This window comes from Aulonocara stuartgranti (genome assembly GCF_965226115.1).
Source record: "Aulonocara stuartgranti genome assembly, chromosome: 5".
NCBI lineage: Eukaryota > Metazoa > Chordata > Actinopteri > Cichliformes > Cichlidae > Aulonocara > Aulonocara stuartgranti.
The window spans coordinates 7059367-7075953 of NC_138943.1; the positions used below are offsets into that span (position 1 = coordinate 7059367).

The 16587-nt window shown below is 40.2% G+C and overlaps 1 protein-coding gene across 4 annotated transcripts in view; it reads left to right on the forward strand.

Moving 5' to 3' along the window:
- Positions 1–16587, forward strand: part of slc12a5a (solute carrier family 12 member 5a) — a 201448-nt gene that overhangs the window by 77093 nt on the left and 107768 nt on the right. Inside the window, exon 1 of one of the 4 annotated variants that reach the window (XM_082533201.1) lies at positions 7905–8450. The exons of 2 other annotated variants lie outside the window; for them this stretch is intronic. In XM_082533201.1, the coding sequence (XP_082389327.1) occupies positions 8396–8450 (55 nt within the window). In that variant the 5' untranslated portion in view covers positions 7905–8395. Of the gene's footprint in view, positions 1–7904; positions 8451–16587 lie in introns of those variants that run through there. One more of the 4 variants, XM_082533202.1, reaches the window with a different exon arrangement.

A 16587-nucleotide genomic window follows, 5' to 3' on the forward strand; every position in this document is an offset into this window, starting at 1 on the left:
TGTTATTTCTTACTAATCGAAAGATGTCTAGATTGAAGCATAAAACAGGCACCTTGCTTAAAAGATAAACCAGTGTTTTGCCTACACTTAAAGCTTCAAACCAATTTTAAATTGTACCTTTAGTCATTTTGTTATTAGCAACCTGTTGCAAAAATGCATTAATTGTTCCAAATTCTTTAGCTAACCCTACAAAAAATGCCAGAGATGACACAGGATGAGAGGCACATAACAATATTTTTACACCAACAAGGTGATTTGGAAGTAGGGGTCGGTTTTTATAATCGATTTATCAATTAAAATCCATTCTGGCTTGGATAACGTGAAATCGATTCATTAAAATCCTGAATCGATTTTTTAATATAAATTTATTTTGCCCGAAACGCCAGAATCTCAGGTGAAACCTTACAAAATTTCAACAACCACCAAACAACTAAGACAGTAAATGAGAGCAGGTACACGGCTTCTGCACAAAGAAGTTCAGAATCAGTGAGATGTCGCCTTTCTCACCTGACAGCACGGACACGGTCGCTGAAAGCCGACAGCTCGCTGATTCTGATGTTTTGGCGGGTCCGCGCTTTGTGTTTACACCCTTTTTGCGTTGATTCTAAAGCTGTTAGTTTTATCTCTCTCCAAACAATATTGACTGAACCATCAGCAAAAGAAGATCCAAACTACGCTTCACATAAAAATTGTCATGAATTCCCTCTGACTTTTACTGTTTTGCTTCTACCACAATAAAATCACACTTCATGCACAGCTCTCTCTCTCGCTCTCTCTCTCTGTACTTCAAGAACAGTTTCCCGTCTAAAAATCTGTTTTCTGCATTATTCGCTTGCTTATTATGCACAAGTCTACCGTTGTTTACAGCGCTGTCGGCCGCTGTTTTTTTTTCTTTTACTTACTTCCGAAAAGAAAACCTAATTTCTGCCGTTCAAATGTTCCCCATCAGTTCAATACTGAACAAATTTAAACTTTTTAAAATACTGCAAAATGTAAAACGCTCAGCTGTGTCTCTAATAAAACCGCTGTAACTTCAGAGGTAATGTTCATGTGTTGATTAATGGTTTTCTTTTGTTTTTGATCTGCCGCAGAATATTTTTATAAAATCCCAGGACAGGAAAATCACCTTCATGTTTTTCTGTGTTTTGTCTTCAGCTACTTTTACACAAAGGCATCTGCTGTGATGCTTACACCTTTGATAAAGTCTTGCATGAGTCAGCTTCCTTTTATAGATACAAAAATATGTAAATCTACTGATCTGAATTATAATATTTCTGACTGTCAAAATTTCGCAGATTCAAATCGAATCAAATTGAATCGAATCGTGGATCGAATCGATTCGGGACCTTGTGAATCGGAATCGAATCGATTCTAGAAATCAGTGACGATACCCAGCCCTATTTGGAAGTAGAAGGGTGCCTGTCAAAAAGCCTCTCTTATTGAACGTAAATGGGAAGGAAAGGCTGAGGTATTCTAAATTATACAACAACTGGATTGAAAATCAGTGGTAACAGATGTAATGTAGTGAGTGGCTGTAGCCCTCTGTAAAACATATTGAGGGAACAAAAAGCAGCCAATATGCAAAGAAGAGTTTTCAGTGGAGAAGTATTCCTGAAAACTAGAGAGCTGAGGCAGTGTTGAAGAATAAGGGTGGTCGTACTTAAAATATTGACTTTCAAGCTTGTTAGAACAGTACAAACTCTATTTCTGTTTTATAGACTCTATTTCGATTTATTTGTGCACATTTCAATAAATCTCTACATCATGGGGCTCGAGACCTTTGTACAGTACTCTAATTCTAAATCTTAGTGCAGAGAGCAAGTATTTTTATTCCCAGGCGTAATATGTTTCCTTTGTCTTTCATTTGCTCCTTAAATTTTTTAGAGGTCTGTGCTCTTCTAGTCACCTCAAGCTTTCACTCCTCTCCTTTCCATCCATTCCACTTTTTTTTTGTTGTTGTTGTTGTTGTTGTTGACACAATGTCACTGTGCCAGAAACCCTGCTTGGAAATATAATTGAATTTCTTTTGACAATGGCCTGTCATCATCAAACATATTTTGAGTATGTGCTACCCCGCTTTATTAGTAGGCTTCTGAGCAGAATGGACCTTAGTAAAGATCTATTTAAGATACACATAAAAAAAAGACATAAAAAGACTGATAATTTAATTTGAACCCTTTGAAATAACAAATTTTTAAAGGATTTTTTGAAACAGAATGGCTAAATTTACATTTTAAAGGTAATTAATTAGCAGCAGTGCTTCTCCGGGAAACAAAATTGCAGATACACACAATTGAATTTACACATTTCTATCTCACATGCATGTAATCAGGCACAGACAACAAGTACAATTTCAGAAAATGTATGACTGATACCGTACATCTGCATAGAGGCGTAAAAGCCTTTTATTTGTCAATTTTCCCTCACCTTCTTTCCACACTACTGAACTGCCCACAACCTCGCAGATGCTGCAGAGTCTTGTTTTATGTTTTTTACAACGTTGATGGTTTCCTGCAATGCCCACAGCTCTTGTGAATTTTTACACTCCCTCACATTCACAAGAACCCAGAGGAAGGCTCACAAATTTAGGTAACGTAGTTTTTGATCCACTCAGTATTGCTCTGTTCCTCACTGAGTGCACCTTCCATATAATACCTAAAGAGCTCCTTTTGGCAGTGTCTGATTGTTGTATGGGTTTGTGCTAATCCAATAAAAGGCCCTGTTTGTAGACAAAATACTGTTAAGCTGTCAGCAAGCCATGCTGTTTAAGATTGTGTTTTTAGGTGGCTGAGTGAATCAGCAGTACATGCACAGAATAGTGCCCGCAGGAAATTTGAATTCCATCAATGAGACTTTGGTTTCGCTGGGGACGAGGTCACTGAGGCAGTTAAACAATTCCTTGGTGTGGGTGGAAAAGGTCCGCCCTGGGCTTCTGAAGGCTCTGGATGTTGTAGGGCTATCTTGGTTGACATGCCTCTGCAATGTTGCGTGGAGATCAGGGGCGGTACCTCTGATTTGGCATCTTTAAGAAGGGGGACCGGAGGGTGTGTTCCAACTGTAGGGGGATCACGCGCCTCAGCCTCCCTGGGAAAGTCTCACACTGGAACGGTTCGTAGCCGAATGTGAAGTGGTGGGAATAAGAATCAGCACCTCCAAATCTGAGGCTTGGGCTGTTCGATATAACGATATATATCGGATGACGATATAAAAACGTCTATCGTTTCATTTTACGCTATCGTTTGTTTCGTGGTGTCGCAAAATAAACTGTTTACGGCAATATTTTTTCATCGTTTTGATGGTCACTGTAGTGGCTATATTAATTTCTTAAAGTTCTCTCTTTCTCTTATATTTTATATAACCACACTACGGACAAGCGCCTGTTTTTATGCGTTGTGGTTACCAACAACGACGGTAACAGCGTCGCGTGTCCGCTTGTTTATGTTTCACATAAACTTTTCACAATAAAGCTCAAGATCCTGTTGAGACTTTTCAAAATAAACTGAATCACGTGAAAGAGCAGATTATTTACGGATGAGAAGTGAAAAAGAGCCACCAGGTGCTAAAAAATAAACCGTAGACTCAAACGTTAGAACAGGCTGTTCCCCGCAGCACGCCGTGTAATAAATACTCACAAAGAAAACGGCGGCCTTTACAACTTATGTCTAAAAATGTATAGTTTCATGCATCGGTTAAAACACTCGACTCCAGCTACACGACGCGCAGCTGGAAACACTTCCCGCAAGTCGAGCTGCCCGAGATTCACAGAATTTACAGAAAATGTTACATTTTTGTGATTTATATCGTTATTGGTACGATAGAATTCTTATATCGGGATATGAGATTTTGGTCATATCGCACAGCCCTATCTGAGGCCATGGTCCTCAGCCTGAAAAGGGTGGCATGCCCACTCTGGCTCAGCAACGAGTTCTTGGCCAAAGTGGAGGAGTTTAAGTATCTCGGTTTCTTGTTCACGAGTGACTGCAGAAGGGAGCGGAAGCTGTATCGGTCTTTTGTGGTGAAGAGAAGCTGAGTGTAAAAGCGAAGATCTCTATTTACCGGTCAATCTATGTCCCTGCCCTCACCTTTGGTCACGAGCTGTGGGTAGTGACCAAAAGAGAGAGATTGCGGATACAAGCCGCGAAAATGAGCTTCCTCCAAAGGGTGGCTGGCCTCTCCAGAAGGAGGCTCCGGGGCATACTCAGGACACATTGGAGAGATTGTATCTCTCGGCTGGCCTGGGAATGTCTTGGTGTTCACCCGCACAAGCTGGAGGAGGTGGCTGGGGAGAAGGAGGTCTGGGCGTCTCTGCTTAGGCTGTTGCCCCACGACCCAGCCCCAGATAAGCGGAAGCAGATGGATGGATGGATGGATGATACCAATTTCTTTATTCTTTTGGAAATATAAGTACACCCTTAATGCTTCCACAGCAATTAAGTAGCAGCCATGTTTTGCTTGATTAATGAATTGTCAGCAAGTGTGACCATCTCTATCAAAGTGGAAGTATAGGCAGTTTGCTTCTCTTCTCTCTGAGTGAGCATCCCAGCAAATTCTACCCTAGGACAAACCAATAAATGCTCAGAGAAATTGAACAAAAAGCCCCAAAGGCTACATCTCAGACACTACAGGCCTTAGTTAGGTGTTGAATGCATGCAAGTTCATGACAGTATAATTAGAAAAAGACCTGTAAGTGTTGTTTGGAAGTAGGAGAAAGCCTTTTCTCTTTAAAAAGAACATGGAAGCATAGCTTAGGTTTTCAAACCTGCATCTGAACAAACCGAAAGTCTTCTGGAACAATGTCCTTTGGACAAACTGTGCATTTAATGCACAGCGCCACACTTGGCAAAAAGCAAACAGCAAATCGGCAAAAACACCACAAGCCACCTGTCAAGCACGGTAGTGAAGGGGTGGTAGTTTGAGCTTATTTCGCAGCCACAGGACCTGAGCACTTGCAGTCATTTGACTGCAAGGTGCCGGTAACTGGTTTAGTGCATTTGAGCCTGCAATACAAATTTATTTAGAGGAGCTCCATTTCAAGGTCAGTGTTGGCAAACAAAGTATTACATCCATCAGTGATGTAAAACAACGAATTACTCAAATTTACAGTTGGCTGAATGTCTACTTTGTTGCCCGATCAAAAATATTACAGAGATTTGGCAGACTGTTTGACAGCATCAGCTGATTTGATGCAAATATGTTTTTGCTTCAGTCAGCCAACACGAACATCAGTGTGTGAGTTAATGCAGTGAATTTTGCCCAGGTGACTTGTAAAGCTGCACAGAGGTAGATTAGTAATATCTTTTCATAACCTCACCACACTGTCCCATTTATGAGTCTACTTGATGGTGCTAGTTTGGGCTGATTAAATATTGCATGTAAACAGCTGCAGTAGTGAAGCACTTCGGCCTGGTTTATTTAGACTGGAGCTGTGGCATGAACTGAGCAGTGACAGCTTAAACAGACCACCTGACATCAAAAAGGGTGCACTGGATAGGTGCTATAGAGTCAAGTATGTTTTGTGATAATGTAGGAGCACTGTGTGGTGTGCCTTACCTCATTTGTCAAGTAGACTGTTTTGTTAACCATTGACTCTATTTAACACACAGTAATCAAGGATCTCACAAGGAAATGCATTTCTTGAAAAGAACTGCACAAAGCTGAAAGCCACAGCTTTGCTTTTCTGGAGTTCAAAGACTTAGTGGTAACAGATTATGATCCTTATGTAATGGTTGCTTTCTTTACTTTTCTCAACAGGTAAGATGGTGTCCATTCAAAAGTACTAAAGTGGCATCCACACTGTAAGTGATTCGCTTGTCATGTACCGATTTAAAGCTAACAGTTGGTTGCTTTCAAGGCTCTGGTTGTCTAGGTATCCCTCCAGTGTGTTTTCTACTAGGTGTCCTGCACTCTCATTAGTAGTTCCTCAATTGCGCTTCTGCAAGTTGAGAAAAGTTTATCTCCTTATCTCCACTAGCTTCCTGCCCATGTCATGATACTAACATTTATTTTGCTCATAGTTGCTTGGAGATGCCAAATTTTATTTGCTTCCTATGGCTCCCATGTTTCTGTGAATCACTTCCAGTGTGTGTAGAGCTTAATGGCTGGTAAAGGGTAGAATGAGGTTCTGGATGGGGTCTTGGTGGAGATCTATGGAAACTTCAGGATCACTTCTAAGATTGGATAAATATTATCAATTTGTTTTGTGGTTGTGGATACAGCATCATATTAATATAGAGCGCACCACAGCCAAATACCACAGTGTGTATAGCTTATGATAATTTGCCATATGTGTCCCCATATTGGCCTTAATAATAAAAAATCCAATTCTTAAGTAGACATTAAACTCGATTGCTGACATTGCTGTAATTTAACAAATGTTTGGTAACTACAACACAAAATTAAGTTAACTATCCATCCAGACAGCTGTAATGGCCAGTTGCTGCTGACTAAATGATGGGCCACCAGTTAAGTGTTGCAGGACAGGATATTTGGATGTCTACAGGAGTATAGTCCCACAATACATTTCCATATAGCAGACATGCATGAACTGGAGTTCTTTACCTGGATTGTGGATGCAGTGGGATCAGTGTTCATGTCATGTCATGTACCCACATTGGCAAAGTATCATTATTACATTAAAAAAAATGCCCCTGTCGTTAATAATCCATGAGTTACTTCCACTCCCTTTAAAAAAACCTAGAAAACCTCTGCCTCATCATTCACTTGAAAAATCAAAGAAAATAAAAATTTCATGCACATGGACCACATTCTTTGAGCAATTACTTAATAAATCTGTTTGAGTGTAAATGAAGTAGAGATGAGCAAGTCATTGAGGACACTCCTGAATCACCTGAAGGTTTCTGTAAAGGTTTTACTTCCATTGGTATTATAATTTAATTTTGTGAAGGTCTCCTGTTGTTACAAACTCCTGGCTACGATGTAGTAATGATCAAAAACAGAGAAATGTATCTGTACACCGAACTCGGTGATGCAATTTATTGTCAAGCTTCAAGGTATTGCTTCTGTGTCAAGGTAATTGTACCTTGACAATACCAGTTTTGTTCTAGACATTGGTAATAAATTTATTCATTGAAGCTGAGCATGCAGTTGTATTTTTTTCTCCTTCTCTTTTTGTTGAAATCCATTCTGTGCATCAGCGCTACTATGACTAAAACCAAGATTAATTGCTTTCATATCTCTAGTGTAGAATCACAACCACTGGAACACACAAAGAAGCACGCGCACACACACACACACACACACACACACACACACACACACACACACACATACAGTGTGTCTTCCTACTACACACATTTCTGCTCAAAGTACAGCGTGTACCAGATCAAAATAAATCTGCATGGATCAAAATGAGACTGGTTTAATTGACAGTGAGGCTTCAGTGCTCTGCAGCCACCATACGACATGCAGGTTCTCTCAGCTGGAACCAAGCATCTCTCCACTGAGAGAAATAAAAGAAAAAAATCTAAAAGGAAAAATGCCCTTTTTAGCTGCATTTGTGCAGAGCAGATAGGGAGGAATGTGTATGCTCTTGTGCACATATAAGAGTTGCTGAAACTATGTATGTGCTTCAGCGAAAATTACCCTTTGTACATAGCATAACTGCACACAGATGATTTTGATAGAGCTTGCTCATCCCTTGTAGGAAATGGAGCATCTATTTGCATGTGACACTGAAGTAGGGAGAGAGTGTGGCGGCTTATTACAAAGCTGAAAGTAGGAGAATCCAATGCGTAATACTCTTGTGTGGACAGAAAACAAGGCTACTATCTCTCTGTCTCATGGGTGCGATGTGAAAAGAGAGGCGAGGGGGGAGATGGATATGGAAGAAATCATACTACTGCTTTACTATGCAACCAGTTTGGCGGCTAAAATGACTGAGCAACATCATCTGAGCCGGGAATAGTCAGTATTTTAAGATAGGGTGAGACTGACATCAGAAGTGACAAAGGCAGGAAAAAGAGAGAGAGAGAAGGAAAGGAAGGACGGAGAACAAGCGTGCAGCTCTGAGGCGTTCCATCATCCACCAAACTCCTGCAGCTTCCCTCTTCCCTCCTCCTCCTCCTGAGAGAAAGAGAGAGAGTGAGCAACAGAGAGAGAGCGAGAGAGTCACGCTTACAAGGCAGCGGAGAAGAGACGTCAAGAGGAGGATCTACAAAGGAAAAAAATCCTTCTCTCTCTTCTCCTTTCTCTCTTCGTGCATCCTACTGGCAGCAAGGAGCGGAGAGGAGTGAAGAGGACCTGGCTTGCAGATTTTCCACGCTGCTTCCCTGCAATTTCTGTGGCTGTATCACAGTGCGTGGAGCGCGGGGAGAGCTGCCGATAGCTTGATCGGTGACATCGCTCCGCAGCAGAAGAGCACCGTAGAGGAGCCAGGATGCTTAACAATCTGACCGACACAGAGGAGGGGGACGGGGGAGCGCAAAGCCAGGGTGAGTGATGGGATGTGTCATGCTGTGACACAAACCCACGAGCAGATACGTGTAAATGGGGGCATTCACATGACAATGCAAGACATGCATATAATGTACATCTGCCCACGCAACCAAGCAGATGGAGAATAAATATATCTACAGCAAATACTTTGCAGATCACACAACATGCACATGCAAGGTGCGTTACAACATCGTACGGTGGACGGCCTGGATGCCTTTTCTACTGCTGCTCTTACTGCAAGGCTGTTGTGACAGGAATAGTAATGGGTTCACTCCGTACGATGATGGTGTGTATTACAGCTTTGTCCAGCACATGCACACATTTTTCTTTTTTTTTTTACTAATATTCACACAAACTCCCGCACAAATAAGCATACACACATGGACTAACAGTACCTAGCATTTTGTGTTGCAGCCGTACAATCATTCATTCATTCTTCATGGCAACATAAATATTCCCATCACATATGGCATCTCTTTAGACAGGCGGTGCACACACAGACACATGCACACACATGTGCACACAAACATACACAATTACTGATACCAAGCCACCATTGCTGCTAATCCCATCACCCCCAGCTGTCAAAATCAACCTTCCATCAAATCCCCATGGCTCAGCCAGGTCCTCAGTCTCTGCAGGCTTTCAAGAGAGAACCTGTAGGTTGCTGGTTTGTGCATTGAGCTGTGTGGTGAGTGCTCTGTTCACCAGAGAGCGCATAGCTTCTCGGGCCCTGGCGAAAAATAAACCTGTTCTTCTAAGTGCCCGTGACAAGCGTTGCACCTTTCAGAAGAGTATTAAATCATGCATTCGGTTTAAGTCCCGGGTAACCTCAGTTTATTTTTCATTACTCAAAGTGAGGATAATTCTGCTGTTGCCTATGTAAAACCTGCAAACCAACAGCACTCCTCCTTTCTGTCTGCGAAATGTTACAGATTATTGTAGCTCTGCACACATCTCTCTCTCAAGCCTCGGCTTTTTCCTTTGCTGCCCTCTTTTTCCCCTTTTGCTCTCTATATTTGTCTCAGCTGTGTCCTCACTCTTTCATCTCTCTCATTCTGCATTATGCACAAATCTCCCTGTTGTTGTCAGTCCTGGGCTCTAAGGGATGCACTGGAGAGACAGGTTGCGGATGAGAGAACAGTCACTATGCTTCTTCTCCTACCTGTGAGGGCTTAATGATAAAAATAGACCAGTGCTGGGAACATGAATATTTAACTTAATGCGGGCATCTTGTGTTTTTCTTTTTTTTTTTTTTTTTTTTGGTGGGGGGGGATTACAGTGTTGCGCTAAGAGACATGGGCAGCAGTTGTAAGAGGTTAGTGGCCAGTTTGAAGCATGACCCCATTTTTATGTGTGACAAATTGAAACCATCAAGGGCAGTTTACCAAGCATGATGTGAAACCACATAACAGCACATGCATAAGTGTTAACAGCATATGATTACTTGAGAATACTGCTACCGTGCACTCAAAGCTTAAAGCACTGTGAATTTACTGTCAGAATTAGATATCTGTATGTGCATGCGTGTGTTAATGTTCATGTTGAGAACATGCTAATTGAGTGAGTGTGTCATTGCTCATCAACTCTCTAGCCATACATAGATAAAATACTATGAAATGCACAGTCAAAACAGTAGTTTTCACAGGACTCTTTGCAGTCCTTTAAAAGGATAAAAGAGTGCAGAAAGTCCTGCATCCAGGAGGATAAGTAGCAGGCAACTGCTGCTAATCAAATGATCATCACCAAGTGTAACCATCTCTATAAAAGCTGAGGTATTGGGAGTTTGTGTCATTGCGTTAACACACACCTTAATACTCCAGACCAGGAGTGGATGTCCCACTAAATTCCCCACAAGGTCAGACTCTATAATGCTCACAGAAACAGCAAATTATCTAAAGGCTACATCTCAAGTATGGATGTTTGGAAGAGTTGCCAGAAGAAAGTCTCTTCTCTCTAAAAATATTATTGGTATTATAGGACCAATCACCTCATAACAACTGTCAAGCATGGTGGTTAAGAGGTGAATGTTTGGGCTTGTTTTGCAGCCACAGAACTTGGAGAGTTTGCAGTCACTGAGATAACCATGAACTATGTATACCTGTTTTGAATTTGATTTCTCTGATCAAATGTGGATCATGTAAGAGGGCACTGATCCCAAGAGCACCAACAAATCAGAATTACCTAGAAAAAAAGAAGCATAATCAAGGTGTTGTAATTCCCAGTCAAAGTCCAGATTTCAACATGAATAAAATGCTGGGGCAGAACCTCAGCAGAGCTGTGCCTAACTGAAGGTCCACAAATCTCAATGAACTAAGTCAATGTTGTAAAGAGGATTAGGCCAAAATTCCTTCACAATGACATGAGAGAGTCATAAAGTCATACAGAAAATGATTACTTCACGTTATTCCTTCTAAATGTGGTTCCACAAGCTACTGAATCATGAGATGTACTTAGATTTTTTCACATGACTACATGGAGCCCTGTAAAAACTGTATGAGCATAGAGAGATATATAATTTGGAGACTCGTGCAGAGTTGGATAAATGTCTCCCATCACTTAGTCTCAGCGCATCTCTGTTTCTGCCTGTCACTCACCCCTATCTCTACCTTTTTGTCACTTTGCTGTAGGCAGCATCTCTCAGGATAGGGCCTCATTCACACACACGAACACGCGCACACACAAAAATCCATCCTTTTCATCTGAATCATAGCCCTGCTAAGCTAGCTGTTGAACAACGTGAATAACTCTGTTTAGTCATCAGTGCTATGCAGGACAGTTCTTGATATCGGGGCCCTTTTGCCCCATTACAGTAGGAATGTCAGAGGCTGTTGCTGACTGCTGTCCCTCAGCGATGCTGCTGCTCTCCCTCCTTCTCTCAGGGCTGTGTAGTACTGTCCAAGGTGCTGATTTAAAGCCTTTATTACATAGCTGGGTTACAGCCTAGCAGAGTTGCATACAGCACCAGGGCAGAGCTGTTTGTGTTTGTAGGGGTGTATTATTGCACCACAAACCTTATAAACATCAAGGATGAAAGGAATTTACAGATTAGCCGAAGCTAAAAGTAAAAAAAAGAAATTGATGCATGTTGAATCACAAGCACGTTTACTTATTCATAAGTTGTCATACTTCTCTCCCACCACATTGTTAATTATCTGCAGCTTTCTCTCTTTGGAGCAGTGGAGAGGTGGAAGAGGATGGAATGCAATCAAGAGTTGAAGGGGAGGTGAAGTTTTAGTAATCCATTTGCAGCACAGAAATGGTTTAATGGCAGAGCATGCCTTACTTTTGAAGCACAAGAGGGGAAACTGTCACTGTCTGGAACATGGAGTGACGCAAAGAGATGCATTGCAAGTGGAGGGGGTTGAAAAGATGTTCATTTCCCTACTGGCAGGTGTAAAAATGGTGCCGTGTGTGTGTTTTGTTTTTTCTTTTCTTTTGTAGCTCATGTTGAAATGAGTGGTTTAACATATTTAAAACAGTGTGACAAATATCCATCTACCAAATGCTGTAAAGCTTCTGTCATCATAACAGTGATAAGCTATAGTATAAACGATCAGAATGTCAGAGCACTCATTGTTAAAGTGTATTATTAGGAAAAGCGTTTAGTGTTTTCATGCCTGATTTTCTTGTTAGCAAGCGAACATGATGTACCAAATGTTTATTTCTGTCTTTGTTTTTTTTTTGTTTTATTATTATTTATGCATTCCAGTTGCTCATTAACATGTCAGTTCATTGTATTTCCTGTGGTTTAAAGAGTGATTGTTTTTGTTATGTGTGCATAATAGAATATTGCTCATGAGGTCTTCCCAGTCTCAGCAGGGCAGCACACAGCTGATAGGTGATGCTGTCTTTTCCACACTTATTTAGAAAAATTTGAAAAAATGTGTCAAAAGTTGTATTAACAAGATCGCTAAAATACTCAATATCAATTATCAGAATCAGAATACTTTATTAATCCCGAAGGAAATTATGGGTTACAGCAGGCAGCACGCTAATGGCGCATGCGCACTTACAAAGGAACCTATAAATTAGAATAGATTTGAAACAAAAGCTAATGTAATGTAAAGCTAATGTGTTTAGACAGTAATAATCACAAAAGCAAGAGGAGACGCAAACATTGCAATAAATATTTGTAGTTGTTACATAAGAATTTTTTTACATAAGAACTGAACAAATGCACATTTTTAAATAAATAAAGAAATGAATGCAACTGATTTCGTGACGTCCTCGGTTTGAATAAATTTCAGCTCAGCAGTAGACTTTAAAAGATCAGCTCGCATTAGGAAATACTAGGCTTGCATTAACAGTGACAGCGTTTTTTAATACGCACTGACGATATCTGCGAAAAGATGCAGCCATTGCGATATCAACCACTAGTTTTATGTTCTACTTTTTAAAAGTTGCAACTATGGCATTTTGGTCAGTGTCCTCCTAAAAAAACATGATTATTTCTGTTGTAAAGTTGGACATTTTAAAATAGGTGTCATTTTACCACAGGAGTGGATATTGACTGGTTTTTGAAATCAGACTCAGCCCTTCTTCTTCTGCCCTGCTTTAACATCCATAATATGGATAATCTAGAACTAAACTGAATTTCGGGGTGTTATGTATGTTACTCCATCTACAGTTTCATCTATTCATCCATTTCTCTATTGACAACTGCAGAATTTAGTGAACTAATTGATTAGTTAATTAGTTAATCAAGTAGTTTTTAAGCGAAAAATGCCACCTGTTGTCTGTTCAGTTTTTTCAGTTAGAAGGAATTTCTTCTTTCCCTTAATGGATGTGATGTGACTGTTGTTGGCTGTTAGAATTTCATAACAAAGTTGTTGTTTTTTAACTATGTTTTGACATTTTGCATAAAGTGATCTAGAGTGATTGAGAGGATAACCAGTAGATTATTTGATAATGAAAAATAGTCATTAACTCCATCCGTCTCCTCTCTGCACCAGTCTGTACTCTTGGTCCAGGCTGTGAATGGGGTTGTAATGATGTTTTAGTTATGGCTGACTGCATAATACTGCAAAACGCTCCCCGGGGCCCTCTCCTAGGGAAGCAGTTGTTGTGCATGCTCAACGTCATTATTCTCTGTCTACCCACTCTGCGACTTGTCTACTGTGAATGGAGAGTAAGAGGAAGCAGAAATGCACTGTAAGTGAGAGAGACTGCTGGCTAATACAGAACCACAGGCACTTGTTACTTGTAAAGGTGGCTCTCTGGGTGCAAATAAAAATACATTTTCAGTAGCTTAGTGCTTAAGTGTGTTATCTCCACATGAGTAAACAGACACATAGCCCTGCTTGCTTGCAGTATAGTATTCGATTGGTCAGGTTCAGTACTTAATTGCCATGTCAAGAAGTTAATAACATCGGAGGGAAGCGATGTATGCCGTACCCCTCATTAGACACTTGAGTGTCTTTAGGAAGGAGAAACTTTTAAAATTATACAAAAATACTCTTAACCAATTTATATATTTCCTATAGTTGTTCCCTTTTTTACATACCCATGCTAATTAATCATCGTTTTTATTCCTCTGTGTGCCACCACCATGGTACAAATGACACCTAAAGTCAGACATGGATACATAATAGCTTATGTTAAACTGAATAGGCTTTCTTATGGTTACCATCAGCAGTGGGTGTCCAGACATAGATATTCATTCATTTGGTTTGTCAATTAAAAACCAGGATGCAATCAGTAGTGATTGGTTCTGCTTCCTCAATGCTTGTTGTTGACTCATACCATTCTGGTGAAAAGCTCAGAGAAGTGTGTGCACATGGTGGTCCCATGAGCACACACACCTGCATATTTAAGACTTCACCATAAGTGATTCTCCTCTTGAGTAAACGTAGCTGATGACATAAATACATTCATTAAGTAGAGAGAATGTAATTGTAATATTACATTTCATCAGCACAAATCCCTGTTCAGCAACAAAAACAGCGATGGGAAAATTACAGGCTCCAGCGGACACTGAGGTAAAAGATTTCAAATGGATGAATGGTCCCGGAGAGAAATAGATGGCCGGTTTTATGGAGGGGAATAGGAGGTCACTGTACATGAAGGAAAGGGATGAATCAGCTAATCGAAGTTGAACACAAGAACTGTTATTTTCTCTCTCATCAGTTTCATTAAAATGAACTAGACTGAATGTTACTGGAAAACTCAGATATGTAAGAATAAAGTGAAGTAGGAATAAATAATTGCAAATACAATTTTTAAAGTAGAACATAATGTCCCTAAACATTTAGACATTTTGAAACACTCACAAGCAATAGTTTTATTAGTCTTTTTATAATGCAAAAATCTTTTTGGAGCGTTAGACCCCGGTCACATAGGCCTAGGGAAAAAGTGTGTGTTCTGTGTCTGGTTGGTAAGTAGTTGCCGTGTCACTAGAACTAAACTGGTTGCATAGAGAGATACAGTTTCTGCATCTTGTGAGCGCTTTGGCAGGTTACTGGAATCACCTGTTTTAAGACCCAGACTTTGCAAACACTACTCTCTAGGTGGTAGTGAAGCTGTGAAATGTGCAGCACAAACTGGAAACGTTTGCCATCAAAGTAAATCTTCCACCTTTTGTAATGTTTTTGCTTTGTGTAAGGCACAGCTTTTAATTTGAATGCAAATACTCATTCACAGCACACTTTAACCTACAGCAATCTTGATGTTTGCCAACTGGTCTCCAGGCCTGTGTCACTAAGGTTTTAGGCAAGACTTTGGGAGGTTCCTTAAGCTTCCCTTAAATACAAAGAAGAACTGCAGTTCTTCAGTTAAAACAGCTTCCACGATCACGGTTTAACTGTTTTAATTATAATTGTTCTTCATCACCATCACCCACAATTAATTGAAAATCTTCTTTCCTGAAAATTTTATTATCGTCAGTTTTGTTGTTTAGGGTTTTTTTTATATGTCGGTGATGTGTTTTCCTCCCCTTTCAGTCAGTCCAAAATCAATGAAGCAACATGAAGATGCTTTTAGCATTCTATTTAGTTTTAGGCTTTCATTTAAGGTCACTGATTTCACTCAAAAATAATATTTAGAGGCATTTGACGCATTCAGTTTTATGGAGCTGAATAACTGCTTTTCACCATTAATACCCCCCTGTTCAGCTAAAGCAAAATGTTCCGATTCACTCTGAGATTTTCAAAGGACCTGCTATAAAATGTTTGAAATACAAAGAAGGATTAGAGGAGATTGATGGGTATACAGCTATAAAAAGGGTATACAGCTGAATAAAACACTTCTTTTTGGTCTTTTTAACACGTTGCATACACTTCCGCAATGTAATGATGATTTAACACTTTGTCTGCAGGCAGAATTTGTTATTAATGGTCAGAGAGATTTGAGACTCTTCTCAGTACATGTAGTTTACTCAACAAAAGAAATCCACTTGGTTCGGGTGCACCAGTGTGGGAATCTGCACACCGCAGATAAAGTAAATCAAAAGCCGACAGTGCACACTCCACACCCCTGAGGGAGTGACACATTCTTGTTTACCTCCGGCTTGTTATTTGAGAACCCAAGTCTTTGATGAGTCTCTCAATTTCCACGTTATCTGACATTAGTGTGAACCAACCTGTGCCAGGAGATGGAACCATAATGAAAAGTCACATATTGATTTACTCTCACTCATATAACTATTTGTGGGGTGTGAGGTAGTGTGTAGTTGAGACCGACCTCAGAAACATGATAGCCTCCTGTGCCGGTAGGACAGCAATCACAGCAGCATTGACTCACTACATAGATTCTTCCGTTTTGTCACTTGAGACCAAATAAAAGCTAAAGAACCCCTGTTACTACATCTGTGTGTGTGTCTGCATGTGTCGCAGCCTGGCTTCATCCCATTTTATCAAGCTGTTTTCTTTTGGCTCGAGAAAGAAAAATAACCAAGTAGATAATGTAGATTTCCATGGTTACAGTCTGACCTGCTGGAAATAATTTAGATATTTGCTAGATGTGCACCCTTTACACCGAAGTTAAATATGACATACAAAATACAGCACATACAGTCACTCATCAGTCAATACATATAAATAAATTTAAGTCACATTGATAAAGAATGCATTATTTCAGGTGATGAGTTTTACTGGTGTATAATTATTTATCTTTCATAGACGACATATTTTGCTC